Raw genomic sequence first — 12,525 nt, forward strand, 5'->3', positions numbered from 1 at the left:
GGGTCCCACCTTCGTGCGCTTCTTCGCCTCGAAGCGACGAAAGCGGCTCGACGGTTGGGTTTCGTGCCTCGGTGCCGGGCGCCGGGCTTCGAGGAGAGGACGAAAGCCCGGGAGAGGGCTGCCCAGCGCGACAGCGCTTGTCGTTTCCCAAGGATGAGATGAAGCAACGAGGCACCCAAAGTTGATCATGTTGCCGCGAGCTGAGGCAGCAGCTCTCCGCGACGCAGCGGAGTACGTCGTCGTCGCCGCGCCATGCTCGCGGGCCTGCGCGTCGCGGCGCGCGCCGCGCCGCGCCTTCGCGCGGCGCGCCTCCTGAGCAGCGGGTCCCACAGCGACTTCGAGACCGTGCGCGCCGCCGTCCCCGACACGCCCGCCGGCGTCAAGGCCATGATCCAGGAGCAGGTCGACGGCAACACGGTCATGCTCTACATGAAGGGCACGCCGGCGCGGCCCCAGTGCGGCTTCAGCCAGCAGGTCTGCCGCATCCTCCACGCGACGGGCGTCGAGTTCGCGAGCGTGAACGTCCTGGAGGACGACGCGCTCCGCGAGGGCATCAAGGAGTTCTCGGAGTGGCCCACGATCCCCCAGCTCTACGTCGGCGGCGAGTTCGTCGGCGGCTGCGACATCGTCACCGAGTCCTTCCAGTCCGGCGAGCTCGACGAGGCCTTCAAGGCCGCGGGCGCCAAGTGAGCGGCGCGCCGGGAACCTCCGCGGCGTACCACCTCGGACTCGCCTTCACGGGGGTCTACGGTGCTACCGGTGTCGCGGGCGCGGGCGGTGCGGGGTCTTGTCTGGGGATGCGTGGGGCGGGGCGGCGAGGCCCGGACGCGTCCGGGCCTAGGACACGGAGACGGAGAGGTCCAGGGGGGGGAGCTGCTGGGTGACGTCCTGCGTGGCGATGTCGTAGGCCGCGTCGAAGTCGCCGAGGATGGCCTGCCTCGCCGCCGCGACGCGCATCGCCGCCTTGGACTGCAGTTCCACGGAGTCGCGCATCGCCTCGACCTCGACCTGCTGCTTGCGCAGTAGCGCGTTGAGCGCGTCGACCTGGCCGTAGAGCAGCTTGATGTGGGTCTGCGTGTGCTGCGCCTCCTTGTCGGCCTGGCACCGCTTGTGGAGCTGGGCGTACTTGGCCCACGTCTTCCAGCCCATGGACAGGTAGGCCTTGAGCATCATGTTCAGCACCTTGATCTGCTTGTTGCGCCAGTGGTGGCCCTTCATGGCCTTCTCGTTCCAGGCCTTGAGCGCCAGCAGGCACTGGCGCTTGAACATCTTCGTGAGCGTCATCGTCAGCTTCCGCCGCTTGTCGTCGCCGAGGTTGTCGAAGAGGTGCTTCGTCTGCGCCAGGCAGATCTTCTCGAGCTCGGCCTCGTAGCGGCCCGTCTCCGCGCGCTGCTTCTCGACGCGCTCCTGGAGCGCGCGGATGATCTGCTCCGGCGGCATCTGCTCCTCGTAGAAGCACGTCTTCCACTTCTGCCAGCCCATGTTGAGCTGCATGTTCTCGACCTTGGCGAAGAAGGCCGTCCACGTCTTCTCCTGCGTGACCATGAGCTTCACGGTGAGCTTCCATCGCAGGAAGCCGCCGTTCTTCATCTCCGGGCCGTTCTTGCTGAAGATGGACACGAGGAAGGACCGCTTCTTCGTGTCGAGCGCCTTTAAAGCCACGTCCGCGAGCTTCTTCAGTCGCGCGTCCAGCACGGCCTCGGCGTCGTCGTAGGCCGCCTTGGCGACGTCGACCTGCTCGCCCAGGATCACGATCTGGTTCTCGCGGCTCTGGCCGCCGAACAAGTTGCACGAGCCCGCCCACGTCCGCCACGCCTTGATGTACGCCGCCTTCTCGCGGTCGACGATGATCTTCAGGATCATCTTCGCGAGCTGGATGTGCTCCAGGAAGAAGATGCGGTCCTCGTAGTCGTGCATCTCCACGTGCATCTTCTCGATGATGCGCGTCACGTGCTCGACGTTGACGTGGTGGTTCTTCGCGTTCTCGATCGACGACTCGACGAAGTCGACGTCGCCCAGCTGCTTGCCCGCCTCCGGGTCCGCCGCGGCCTGCTTGACGACGTTGCCGTGGGACTTCAAATCCTGCGCGCGCACCGTCGGCCGCCGGCCCGAGCTCTGCTTCTGCGCCGCGAGTAAAGGCGAGCTGCCCGAGATGATGACGGACTTCTTGCGGCCGCGCTGGACGACCTTGGCGTGGGGCACGTGGCCCTGCCAGTGGGACGGCGGCCGATCGTCGCCGCCGTCGTCGCCGGAGCCGCCGCCGCCGAAGCCGTGGCTCCCGCCGCCGGCGAACGCGTCCGCGGCGTCGCGGAACGAGTCGTGGTGGTCGCGGTCGCCTGGGCAGCAAAAGGGTGATTCAACGTCGCCTCAACGTGCGTGTGCCGCGCGCGCGCGTTCCAAGAAAAGCATCTACGCGTCGAGATCGCTCCGAGAGATGATCGCTCGTCCAAAAATCAGCCGAAACGAGTGGAAAATGGCCGAGATCGGAGCCTTTGAAGTTGGGGAATTTCGCTCTCTTGTGCTGCCCTGGCGGTCGCCGCCGCCGCCGTAGCCGCCGCTCGGCCCGCCGCCGGACCCGCCGCCGCCGCCGTAGGTCGCCACGGGCACGCTGGAGGCGTAGCCGCCGCCGTCGGAGGAGCCCCACGCGCTCCGCGCGGGCTCCTTGACGCGCACGCGCGGCGGGCTGTCGTCCGCGTCCCGCAGCGTCGTGTTCTGGCCGTCGTCGGAGTCGATGGGCGGCAACAAGCGCGTGGGCATGTTCATGGGGTCGCCGCCCCCGAAGGCGCTGGACCCGTAGCCGCCCGCGAAGGCGCCCGACTGGTCGAAGCCGCGCGACGGCGACTCGGGCGCCGTCGCGGGCCGCTGGCCGAAGCCGTCGCCGAGGGCGGGCTTGGACCCGTAGTCGTCGAAGGCGTACATCTGGTCCCGCCGCTGGGCCCCGCGCAGCTTCTCCTCGGCCAGGGAGACGGCCGTCGCGGTCTGCGAGAGCATGTATTTCACGGGGTTCATCACGGCCATGGGGTCGTTCTGCGGGACCTTGCCCCAGGCCGTCGGCACGCCGTTGAGCAGGTACCTGCGGATGAGTGCGTCGACGGTACGCGCGGAAGCGCGCGCGAGGGTCGCGGCGCGCGCGCGGCGGCCGGCCGCGCGTCCGGCTTTCGGCCGGCCGCGCGGGCCCGCGGCGGCCGCGCGGACCGCGGCCGCGCCGCCGCCGCGCGCTGTTCGCGCCCCGCCCCCGCGGCGGCCTCCCGGGACGCCGAAGAGACGCACGGGTTCCCGAGCGTCGCCACCTCCTGCGACACTCGGAACCGCTGCTCCTTGACCTGCCCTTTGAAGGCCTCCTTGGTCGTATTGAACCACTCCTGCTCCCGCGCGTTGAGCTGCTTGCGCGTGATCAGCGCGTTGGAGTTCGCCATGGCGTCCGGGCGGCCCGAGGCGACGTCCCCGGCCGTCCCACCCGGGCGAAGGAAGCCGCAGCGGCCCCAATGTACCGGGCTGCCTGCTGAGAGGAGCGCTGCAGTAGTGGATATGTTCACCACGTTGACGAGCAACTTGAATTTAATAAGTTTTAGCGCGGGTGTCCCGGCTCCGGGCGGAGAGCGTCGTCGACCATGCCCATCGACGTCCACGCGGTCATCGACCCGCAGGACCGCATCAATGAGATCGCGGAAGCGTGGCAGAAGATGGACGGCGCGGCGGCGCTGCGCACCATCGTCATGCAGGCCCGCGAGGCCAAGGCCGAGGCCGAGTACCGCGTCGTGGAGCTCAAGAACATGCGCAAGAAGCGCTTCTGGGGCTGCCCCGGCGTGGAGCGGCGCTGGCACCTGCACATGGCGCACGTGCCCCAGTCGCAGGCGAACGGCACCTACGCGCGCCTCGGCGCGCCCGTAAAGATGGAGAACATGAACCTGCACCGCCACGGGTACCACGGCGGCGGCCCGCCGCTGGACGTGCGCGCGGCGACGGCCCAGCGCTACCCGCCGCGGAAGGCGCGGACGCCCTACCCGGACCGCATCAACCAGAGCAGGAGAGCGCAGGTGAGCTACGACTGGTACGGGAGAGGCCACGACACGCCGCACGACCCGCGCCGCGCGCTCCGGGGCGTGCCCCGCCACGTCGTCTCGTCGAACTTCTCCTCGAACACGGCGGACCGCTTCGAGAAGACGACGCGGGCCGGGCCCGACTTCGAGACGTTCCAAGCGGCGCACTCGCGGTCCCAAAAATGGTCGACGACGGGCCGCTTCCGCGACTTCTCTTCTCTAGAACCGAAGCTGTCGCTGTCGACGCCCGTGGCCGAGGTCGCCCCGAAGAAATCGAGGACGAACCGCGTGAGCCGCGCGGACCTGGACCGCGTCGACCGGGACCCGCTCTACCACCCGCTCGGGTCCACCGTGGACCGCGGTCGGCCGGACCCGGCGGACCTCTGCGACGAGACGCTCGCCGCCTACCGCGCGACGCTGATCCTCGGCCGGTCGCGGGCGCCGCCTTAAGACTCGGACACGCGCGCGCTGCCGGGCCAGTCCGGCGACGCCATCTCCGTCAGCCGGCTCGCGGCGCGGCGGAACGCCCACGCGAGCTCGCGCACGGACGCGAGTTCCAGCGCGCGGTCGACGGCGTCGTCGTCGTCCGCCGGGTCCGTCGCGTCGACCCACTTCGACGCTTCGAAGGTCGCCGGCGTCGCCGCGACGGGCCCGGACGGCCGGTCCAGGCCCGGCAGGCCCGCGCCGGCCGCGCGGCGCTCGCGCTCGAAGGCCGCGGGCGTCGGGAACAGCGCGTCCGGAACTTCCCTCGCGACGACGACGGCGACGACGCGCCGCTCGTAGAGCTCGTCGATCAGCGTGATGAAGCGTCTCGCCGCGTCGTGGTCCAACAGGCTGAACCTGGGCACGTCGGCGATCGCTAAAAACGGGAACCGTTCCGCGATCGCGCCGTAGTCCGCCGCGCCTCGGTCCAACCCGCAGAGGTCGTCGAACCGGAACGCCGCCGCCTCCCGGCCGTCGGCGCCGCGGAAGAGCGCCGCGGGGACGACGGACCGCGACCGCGCCACGGCGACGGGCGCGACGTCGATAGCGGTCATCTCCGGCGCGACGCCCCGCAGCAGGTCGACGGCCGTCTCCGTCCCGTCGCCGTCTCGCGCCACCGCGTAGCGCACGGCCGCATGTTCGCCCGACGACATGCGCAGGCGCCGGTGGTCCGTGCCGCTCACGACCTCCAGCACGGTGCACTGGTCTTCTAAACGGTCCACGAAGGGCAGGAAGTACTCGCGATTCAGGCCGCCCTCGTAGAGATCGCGCGGCGGCCGATTCGACGTCGCCACGAGGATCATGCCCGCGTCCCAGCAGCTCGCGAAGAGCTTCTCGGCGATCATGGCGTCGGCGACGTCCGTGACCTGCATCTCGTCGAAGCACAGCACCTCGGCCTCTTTCGCGAGCTCCGCGCCGATGCGCGCTATGACGTCGCGCGTACTCCGCGCGTCGCCGGCCTCGCGCGCCGCGTGGATGCGCTCGTGGATCTCGAGCATGAACTGGTGGAAGTGGACGCGCCGCTTCCGTTGCACCGGCAGCCCGCCGAAGAAGAGGTCGCAGCAGAGGCTCTTGCCGGAGCCGACTTCTCCGAAGACGTACGCGCCGCGCGGCACGCGGGGCCGCCGCGGCGCCGGCGGCGCCGCGGCGTCGTCGTCCGCCTCGTCGCGCTCGAGCGCGTAGCGCTCCTGGAGCGCCGCGTCCTTCTCGCGCGCCTTGTGCTCCTTGAGCAGCACGCGCTGGAGCTTCGACAGGTGCTCGAGGACCAACACCTGGGCGCCGTCGTAGCGCAGCTGGCCCCGTTGCACGAGGTCCGTGTAGCGCTGGATGGGGCTACTGAACAGGCGCGCGGAGCGCGGCGCGAGGCGCACGCATCGCTGGACGAGGAGCATATTGCGACGCCGAACTTTGGCGGAGCCGCTTGCCACCGAAGTGGCGGCGGCGCGCTGGCCCGGCTCGCCGAGGCGCGCGCGGCACAGCACGATCGGCTCATTGACTTTGACGATGTCTGGTGCTAAAGCAGTGTAGAAATCCCGCCGCCGTGAGAGTTCGGCCGCCCAAGACGTGCCCCGCACGCCTCATGAGCCGCGCGACACGCCTGGCTCGCGGTTCGCGAAAAAAAAACGCCGCGGGAGCCCGCGCGAGAGACGAGCGCCGCTGTTGTGGACTTTTTGGCCGCGGCGACGACGCGATCCCTGCGCAGGCGCGTCGTGGGTGTTGAACTCGCTCCTCCGGGAGGCGGCCATCGGCCTCGGCCTCGGCGTCGGCTTCGGCCTCGTCTGGTGGCAGCAGGTCACCGCGCGCGTTCCTCCGCGTCCGCCGATCGAAGCCGCTCGTCCCGTTTTCCCGAACCGTTCGCCCGCAGGCCCACGGCGAAGAAGATCAAGGACTACTACGACGGCAAGTAGACCGGGCGGCCACCGTAGGCCCCGACCGACCCCCCGCATAATTTTCCCTCTCCCGCCTCGGTTCGCCGCGGCCACCGGTCGGTCGCCCGCCTACCGTCGGTCGGTTGCTACCCAAAATTATCCGCGACCGTGTGCGCGGCGTTCGTGACGAAGGCCTCCTCGGAGACGGCGACCTTCTTCTTCTTGCCGCCGCGGTCCATCTTCTGCGCGTCCGGGGCCTTGGCGCCGAGCGCGCGCGCGGGGTCGTAGACGGGCCGCTTCTCCCAGAGCGTCGAGTCCAGCGAGAACGTCGACGGGCCGTCGCAGAGCGCGCAGGACGTGCAGCAGAGGCGCTGGCCCGGCGACCGCTCGACGTGGACTTTCGTCCACCAGAGGTCCTTGGGCACGAAGATCTGGCCGGACTCGTTGTCGTACTTGTTGATGGACAGGAAGTAGAACTCCGGCAGCGCGTCCGTGAACCAGTGCGTGCCCGGGCAGCCCCGGCGCCGGCCCGCGTGGAGCGACAGCGCGAGGTGGAGCGGCTGGAACACTTCGGCGTCCTCCCGCCTCACCTGCTTCACGACGGCCTGCATGCGCCCGCGCGCGAGCGCCAGCTTCCAGGAGAAGCACAGGGGGCAGCCCGGCAGGGGGTGGGACGCCGCCGCCGCGTTGATGCGGTCCAGCGCGCCCATCATCGCCGCGAGGTTCGCGCTCTTGCCCTGCTTGTGCTTCTTCGCGAGCACCGTCACCCAGTTCTTCGAAATGTCCGTCGTCAGGAACGCGTCGAAGCCGTGCTTGATCGCCGGCCCGGACGCGCCGACGTAGTCCTCGGCCTCCGCGGGCCGCACGTTGTTGATCGGCACGGCCGGCAAGACGCAGGCGACGTCGGCGAGCTGGGCGGCGCGGATCATGGCCATGGAGCCCTTCTGGACGCCCCAGGACACGCCGACGGGCGTCCGCGCCTTCATGAGCCAGATGAACTCCGTCGGCAGCGCGAAGAGCGTCGTCGCGCCGCCCTGCTTGGGCATCTGGTCCTCGAGGAAGCGTCCCCAGTTCTCCTTGGCCTCGAAGAGGTACTGCTCGTGGTCCTTGTTCCCGTTCTCGTCGTCCAGGTTCGGCAGGACGAGGACCATGACCGCGCCGCGGCCACGTCGCGGGCTGGCCTACATGTAGCGCATCGCGCTCTATTCTATCTCTGAATCATCTGAGATTGGAAAGTTTCGCGACTTGAACTGCACCATCCAGTTATGTTCGGTGTTGAAGACGTCAACAAGAGTTACTTCCGCCGGGACAGGCTCGGCGACGCGGGCGACGCGAGCCAGGACGCGTCGCTCAGGCTCGACGCCGGGCTCGTCGTCCGCGACCGCGCCGTCTCGTGGAGCGTGATCTCGAAGGGGAGCATCTCCGCGATGAGCTTCGACTCCTCGACCGCGTCCACGAGGGGGCTCCAGAGCGAGCTCCGGATGAAGCGGTCGAAGGAGTCCGTCTCCATGAGGCGCTCGAGCTCGAAGAGCACGGCCGTGAAGAGGTCGTCGGGCGGCGGCCGCGCGTCGCCGAAGGACCGCTCGTGCTCCTCGAGTCGACTCCGCGCCTCGTCGCGCGCGCGCGCGGACACGTTGATCTGGAGCGGCGCGCGCACGTCGACGAAGGTGTCGTAGAGGCGGCGCGAGGCCGTCGTCGGGAAGCGCTGCGTGTAGAGGCTCGACTTGCGCGTCCGCCACGAGACCTCCGGCGGCGCCGAGTCGCGGCGCTCGCAGAGGCTCGGCTGCCCCCAGTCCGCGACGCCGTCGTCGGCGTCGTCGAGCGCGTCGGCGTCGAGCCGGGGCGAGGCGTCGAGCGACGGCGACCGAGGCGCGGACGCGTCCGTCGGCGCGGGCGCGAGCGTCGGCGAGAGCGGAGTCGCCGGACATCCTCGCGTCGGCGAGAGAGCTCCCTTTTCCGGCGGCTCGGGCTCGCCCGGCGGCGCGCGCCGCCGGATGGCCTCGTCGGCGTGGAGCTGGGCCATGCCGATCTGCCACCAGCGCAGGGCCTGCCAGGCCTTCAAATTTTCCACGGCGAACTCGCGGGCCAGGTGCGCCTCGAACGCCGACAAACCCGCGTCCGAGCTCAGGAGCTGGCGCATGGTCAGGTCGTCGCCGGGCGTCGCCACCTCGTAGGGCGACATGCGCCGCTTCGACGACGACGGCGAACTCGCCGACGAGCCCGAGCTCGGCCGCGCGAGGCGCGGCGTCGCGCCGCTTCCCAGCGACGCCGACGCGGACCGGCCCCGGCGGAACTTGCCCACGGCGTCGTGCTGGAGCGCGTAGGCGCAGGGCGCGACGACCTGGACGCTGTGCGTCAGGAAGCAGCACACAAGGCCCAGGTACCAGCCGTTCGCGCGCGCGCCGTAGGCGCCGTCGCGGCGGCCGCCGCGCGAGATCGCCAAATCCGCGCCCGCGAAGATGACGCAGAAGAGGGAGCACAGCACGAGCTCGCGCTTGATGCCGTGGGCGTCGTCGTGCTCCAGCAGGGACCGCGCCATCGCCAAAACGAGGCAGCCGCCGAAGAACAGGGCTTCTAAACCAAGCGCGAGGCGGTGGCCCGCCGCGAGCCCGCAGGGCCGGCATTTGCTCCAGCCCGCGGCGCCCCGCACGTGCGCGCCCGGCAGCAGCGCAACCACCAGAAGCGCGAAGACCACGGACCCGCCCCAGAGCAGCGCGGAGACCGCGAGCGCCCAGCGCCGCGTGAGCCGCTTTTTGAGCTGCAGCAGCTTGCGGATCGTCGCCGCGTCCAGGGGCTCGCTGAGCACGGTGCCCCGCACGGTCTGGGCCCAGGTGTAGCGGAAGCGGAGCACGATGGCCCGGAGCACGAGCGGCGTCGTGTAGAGCGGGATCGCGACCATCGCGAGGAAGACGTAGAGCCCGCAGGGGAACCGCCGCCAGCCCACGGCGTCGCGCAGGGCGCTCATCGCGAGGAACACGAGGCCCGCGCACGAACTCAGCACGACGAGGACGTGCGCCCGCGCCGCCGTCAGCGGGAAGAGGCGCCGCCGCTGGAGCCGCCGGTAGACGGCGATGGACGCGACGACGTAGGCGACGTAGGCGCAGCCCACGACGACGCCGACGCGCCGCGCCCGCGCCGGGTGGGCCACGCTGTAGGGCACGTCCGCGACGTCGCAGCCCATTCGATCGTCTCAGGCGGCTTCACGATGGCCCATCGGATGCGCCGGGGCTGCTTCACGATCGGCTTGCTGAACCCCTTGGGCAGCATGGTCCGCGACGCGTTCGGCTGTACAGCAGATGGGACCACCTAGACACCGATGAGAGCACCTACGACAGCGACGGTCCCGTCGAATTAGCCCACGACGAGGACGTCTTAGAGGACTTCCGCGAGTGGGAACAAATGCCGTGGATGCCGTGGGAGATGGAACAAACCAGGCTGCTCCTCGAAGCGATCTGGAAGAATGACGCGTGGGAGGTGCGTGACCTGGTCGAAGGCCATGGGGCATGTGGCGCCAACCCAAATACAGATACGATGATGATGCTGGGGCGACCGAAGCGCTGGCTCTTGCACGAAGCTCGAGACGGCGAAGTTGTCTCCATTCTCGTCGCGAATGGCGCGGACGTAGAAAACCGCGGCGAGGGCGGTCGCACGGCGCTGGCCGACGTGATCTTTGAGGGCGCAGGCAAAGAGGACAAGGTGGTGCACGACACCGTCGTCGCTCTCATCGCCGCGGGCGCCGACGTTCATGCGCGAGACGATTACGGCACGAATCCCATGGATCTTCTTAACCACACGAACATTGCCTTCTCTAGCCGGAGGTTAAGCCCCCATCGACCTCGATTCTGGCGCCATCAGATACTTGTCGCGCTCCTCCGCGGGGGAGCGCTGGTGGAGAACATGCAGCGGAAATATTTTGACCTCGTCAGCAAGTTCGGGGACTTTCCACAATTCTGCGCCAATCGCGCGCGCGTCTGGGTCTCCGTCATCACCAAGGGCACCGGCCTGCCGGACGACGAGGCCGGCGTCGTCGCGTCCTTCGTCTCGCCGAGGGGCGGCTACTTACTTCCGGACTAGAATGCGCGTGCTGATCCGACCCGCGTGCGAGGAGAAGATGCGAGGGGTCTGTTAGGGATGCTGGGGCGGGCGGGTCCGCGTCGTCGGCCCCCGCAAGAGAGGGCCGCGCGCGCGAGCCGCGGGCGGGCGCACCGGAGCGCGCGCGCGCGCCCGCGACGAGGTTTCGTGCTTGGGGTCTTTGGCGCCTAGAGCTGCATGAGGGCCGCGAGGGCGGCCTTGTCGACGGGCCCCGTCTCGCAGGGCGCGCCGACGCGCCGCCGGGCCTCGCGCGCGAGCGTGATGCACTCCTGGAGGTCGATGGGCACGCCCGCGGACACCGCGAGGCCGTGGAACTCCGTGGCGCCGCCGAGCGTGGGCGGGCAGACCTCGAAGGCGTCGGAGAGCTTGGTCATGGCGGCGAACTTGTTGACGACGACGAAGAGGTCCGACTTGGGGAAGCGCGGCGCGCCCTGCGCCTCCATGTAGCGGAGACGAGTACTCGTCGGCCTCGTAGATCGTGAACTTGTGGCCGAGGAACTCGATCTCGTTGCCCACGTGCAGGTCCTCGGCGCCGTAGTAGGCCGTCACGGGCGCCGGGCCCCAGACCGCGCCCGCGGGCGCGGGCGCGGGCGCGTTCGTCTGCTCGACTTCCGGCTTGCGGACGCGCGACCGCGACAGGAAGTTGCCGCCGATGTGGCCGCTGTTGCGCAACGGCGGCTCGCGGATGGCCATGGTGTCGTCGATGAGGTAGTACTGCAGCGTGAAGATGCGCTGCTTGTCCTCGTCGCGCGCGTTCGCCATCTTGATCGAGAACCGCATGACGTTGCCGCAGTTCTCGGACTTGGACAGGTCCCGCGTCGGCTTCTTCGGTCGTATGCTGTAGACGGACCGCAGCGAGTCCTCCTCGGAGCCGAAGCCGTTGAAGGGCGGCACGGGCGTCTGCACGAGGTCGTCGCGGAACCGGCTCGCGTCGACGGCGATGGGCCGGCCCAACGGCTTCACGGCGTTGTAGTGGTCCACGGTGTAGGGGTCCGCGTCGATCAGCAGCAGGTTGCGGTTGAAGACGACGACGGGCTTGCCCAGCACGAGGTCGCGCCAGTGGTAGTACTCCGTCTTCGACGGGCCGGACGGCGACGACGCGAGCGGCCCGCCCGCGACCTTGTCCTGCTCCTGGGGCAGGGGCAGGCGCCGGCGGCTCAGGAGCTTGGGCACGGGGTCGCGGCCGTTGTTCTTCTCGTGGACCTGCAAAATCTCGATCGTGTCGTCGCTGAGGAAGTAGTGGAGCTTGAACTTCAAGACGTCGCCGTAGAGCCGCGCGGAGTCGTCCCAGACGCAGTCGAAGCGCAGCACCTTGCGGTCGTGGGCGAGGAAGCTGCCTAAATCGGCCTGGGACTGGGGCTTGCCGAGCTGGGCCTCCATGAACTGCTTCATCGGGTGCATGCGCCGGTTCCTTTTCACCGTCAGATCCGCGCCCGTCTCGCGCTGCATCTTCGCCCGCAGCATCTTGTTGTACTCGCCCTCGGGGCAGGGCATGGCCTCCGTCTTCGTCCCGAAGGACGCCGTCGACGGCTCGCCGTCGACGCCCGTCATCACCGTCGCGGCGTCGAGCGTCGCGTCGGCCGCGTCGATTTGCGGCGACGCCTGGTCCAGGAACTGCTTCGTGAACTCGTCGCAGTCGTAGATCTTGATGCGCTTCTTGTAGACCTCGAGCTCCGCGCCGACGTAGAGGTCCTCGGCGCTGTAGAACGCGTCGCCGAACCCGGGCTTCGGGATGCGGTGGCGCCGGATGAACGCGCCCTGGGGGATGCCCGAGTTCTCCTCGGTGGGCTCGACCATCTGCATCGTGTCGTTCTCGAGGTAGTAGTAGATGAGGCACTTGCGCACGCGCTGGCGCTCGAGCGTCGACTCGTTGACCTTCTCCTCGTAGTACGCCTTGAAGCATAACACTTTGCGGTCGTACTTGAGGAAGTTGGGCATTTTGGATTCTTCGCCGTAGGGCAGGTGGTGCGCGCTGTTGAGGCGGTCGCGCTGCTGGGACGTGATGGAGTAGCGGCCGTAGAGGTCGTTGAAGTCGCCCGCGT

General features: G+C 69.3%; 3 protein-coding genes across 3 annotated transcripts; 1 reads left to right on the forward strand and 2 right to left on the reverse strand.

The window, feature by feature from the left end:
• Positions 1-252: 252 nt before the first annotated feature.
• AURANDRAFT_28514 (hypothetical protein) lies at positions 253-690 on the forward strand (the record flags this gene model as incomplete). Its single annotated transcript, XM_009039990.1, has 1 exon — positions 253-690. The coding sequence occupies one exon, from the start codon at positions 253-255 to the stop codon at positions 688-690; it is 438 nt and encodes a 145-aa protein (XP_009038238.1).
• A 3,796-nt stretch (positions 691-4,486) lies between these two features.
• Positions 4,487-5,953, reverse strand: AURANDRAFT_54065 (hypothetical protein; the record flags this gene model as incomplete). Its single annotated transcript, XM_009040047.1, has 1 exon — positions 4,487-5,953. The coding sequence occupies one exon, from the start codon at positions 5,912-5,914 to the stop codon at positions 4,487-4,489; it is 1,428 nt and encodes a 475-aa protein (XP_009038295.1).
• Positions 5,954-10,939: 4,986 nt separating this feature from the next.
• Positions 10,940-12,421, reverse strand: AURANDRAFT_1493 (hypothetical protein; the record flags this gene model as incomplete). Its single annotated transcript, XM_009039873.1, has 2 exons — positions 10,940-11,866; positions 12,026-12,421. Coding segments are annotated over 2 exons (1,323 nt in total), but the record flags the coding sequence as incomplete, so codon positions are not given.
• Positions 12,422-12,525: the final 104 nt, after the last annotated feature.

Source organism: Aureococcus anophagefferens (assembly GCF_000186865.1).
Source record: "Aureococcus anophagefferens unplaced genomic scaffold AURANscaffold_13, whole genome shotgun sequence".
Taxonomy (NCBI): domain Eukaryota; class Pelagophyceae; order Pelagomonadales; family Pelagomonadaceae; genus Aureococcus; species Aureococcus anophagefferens.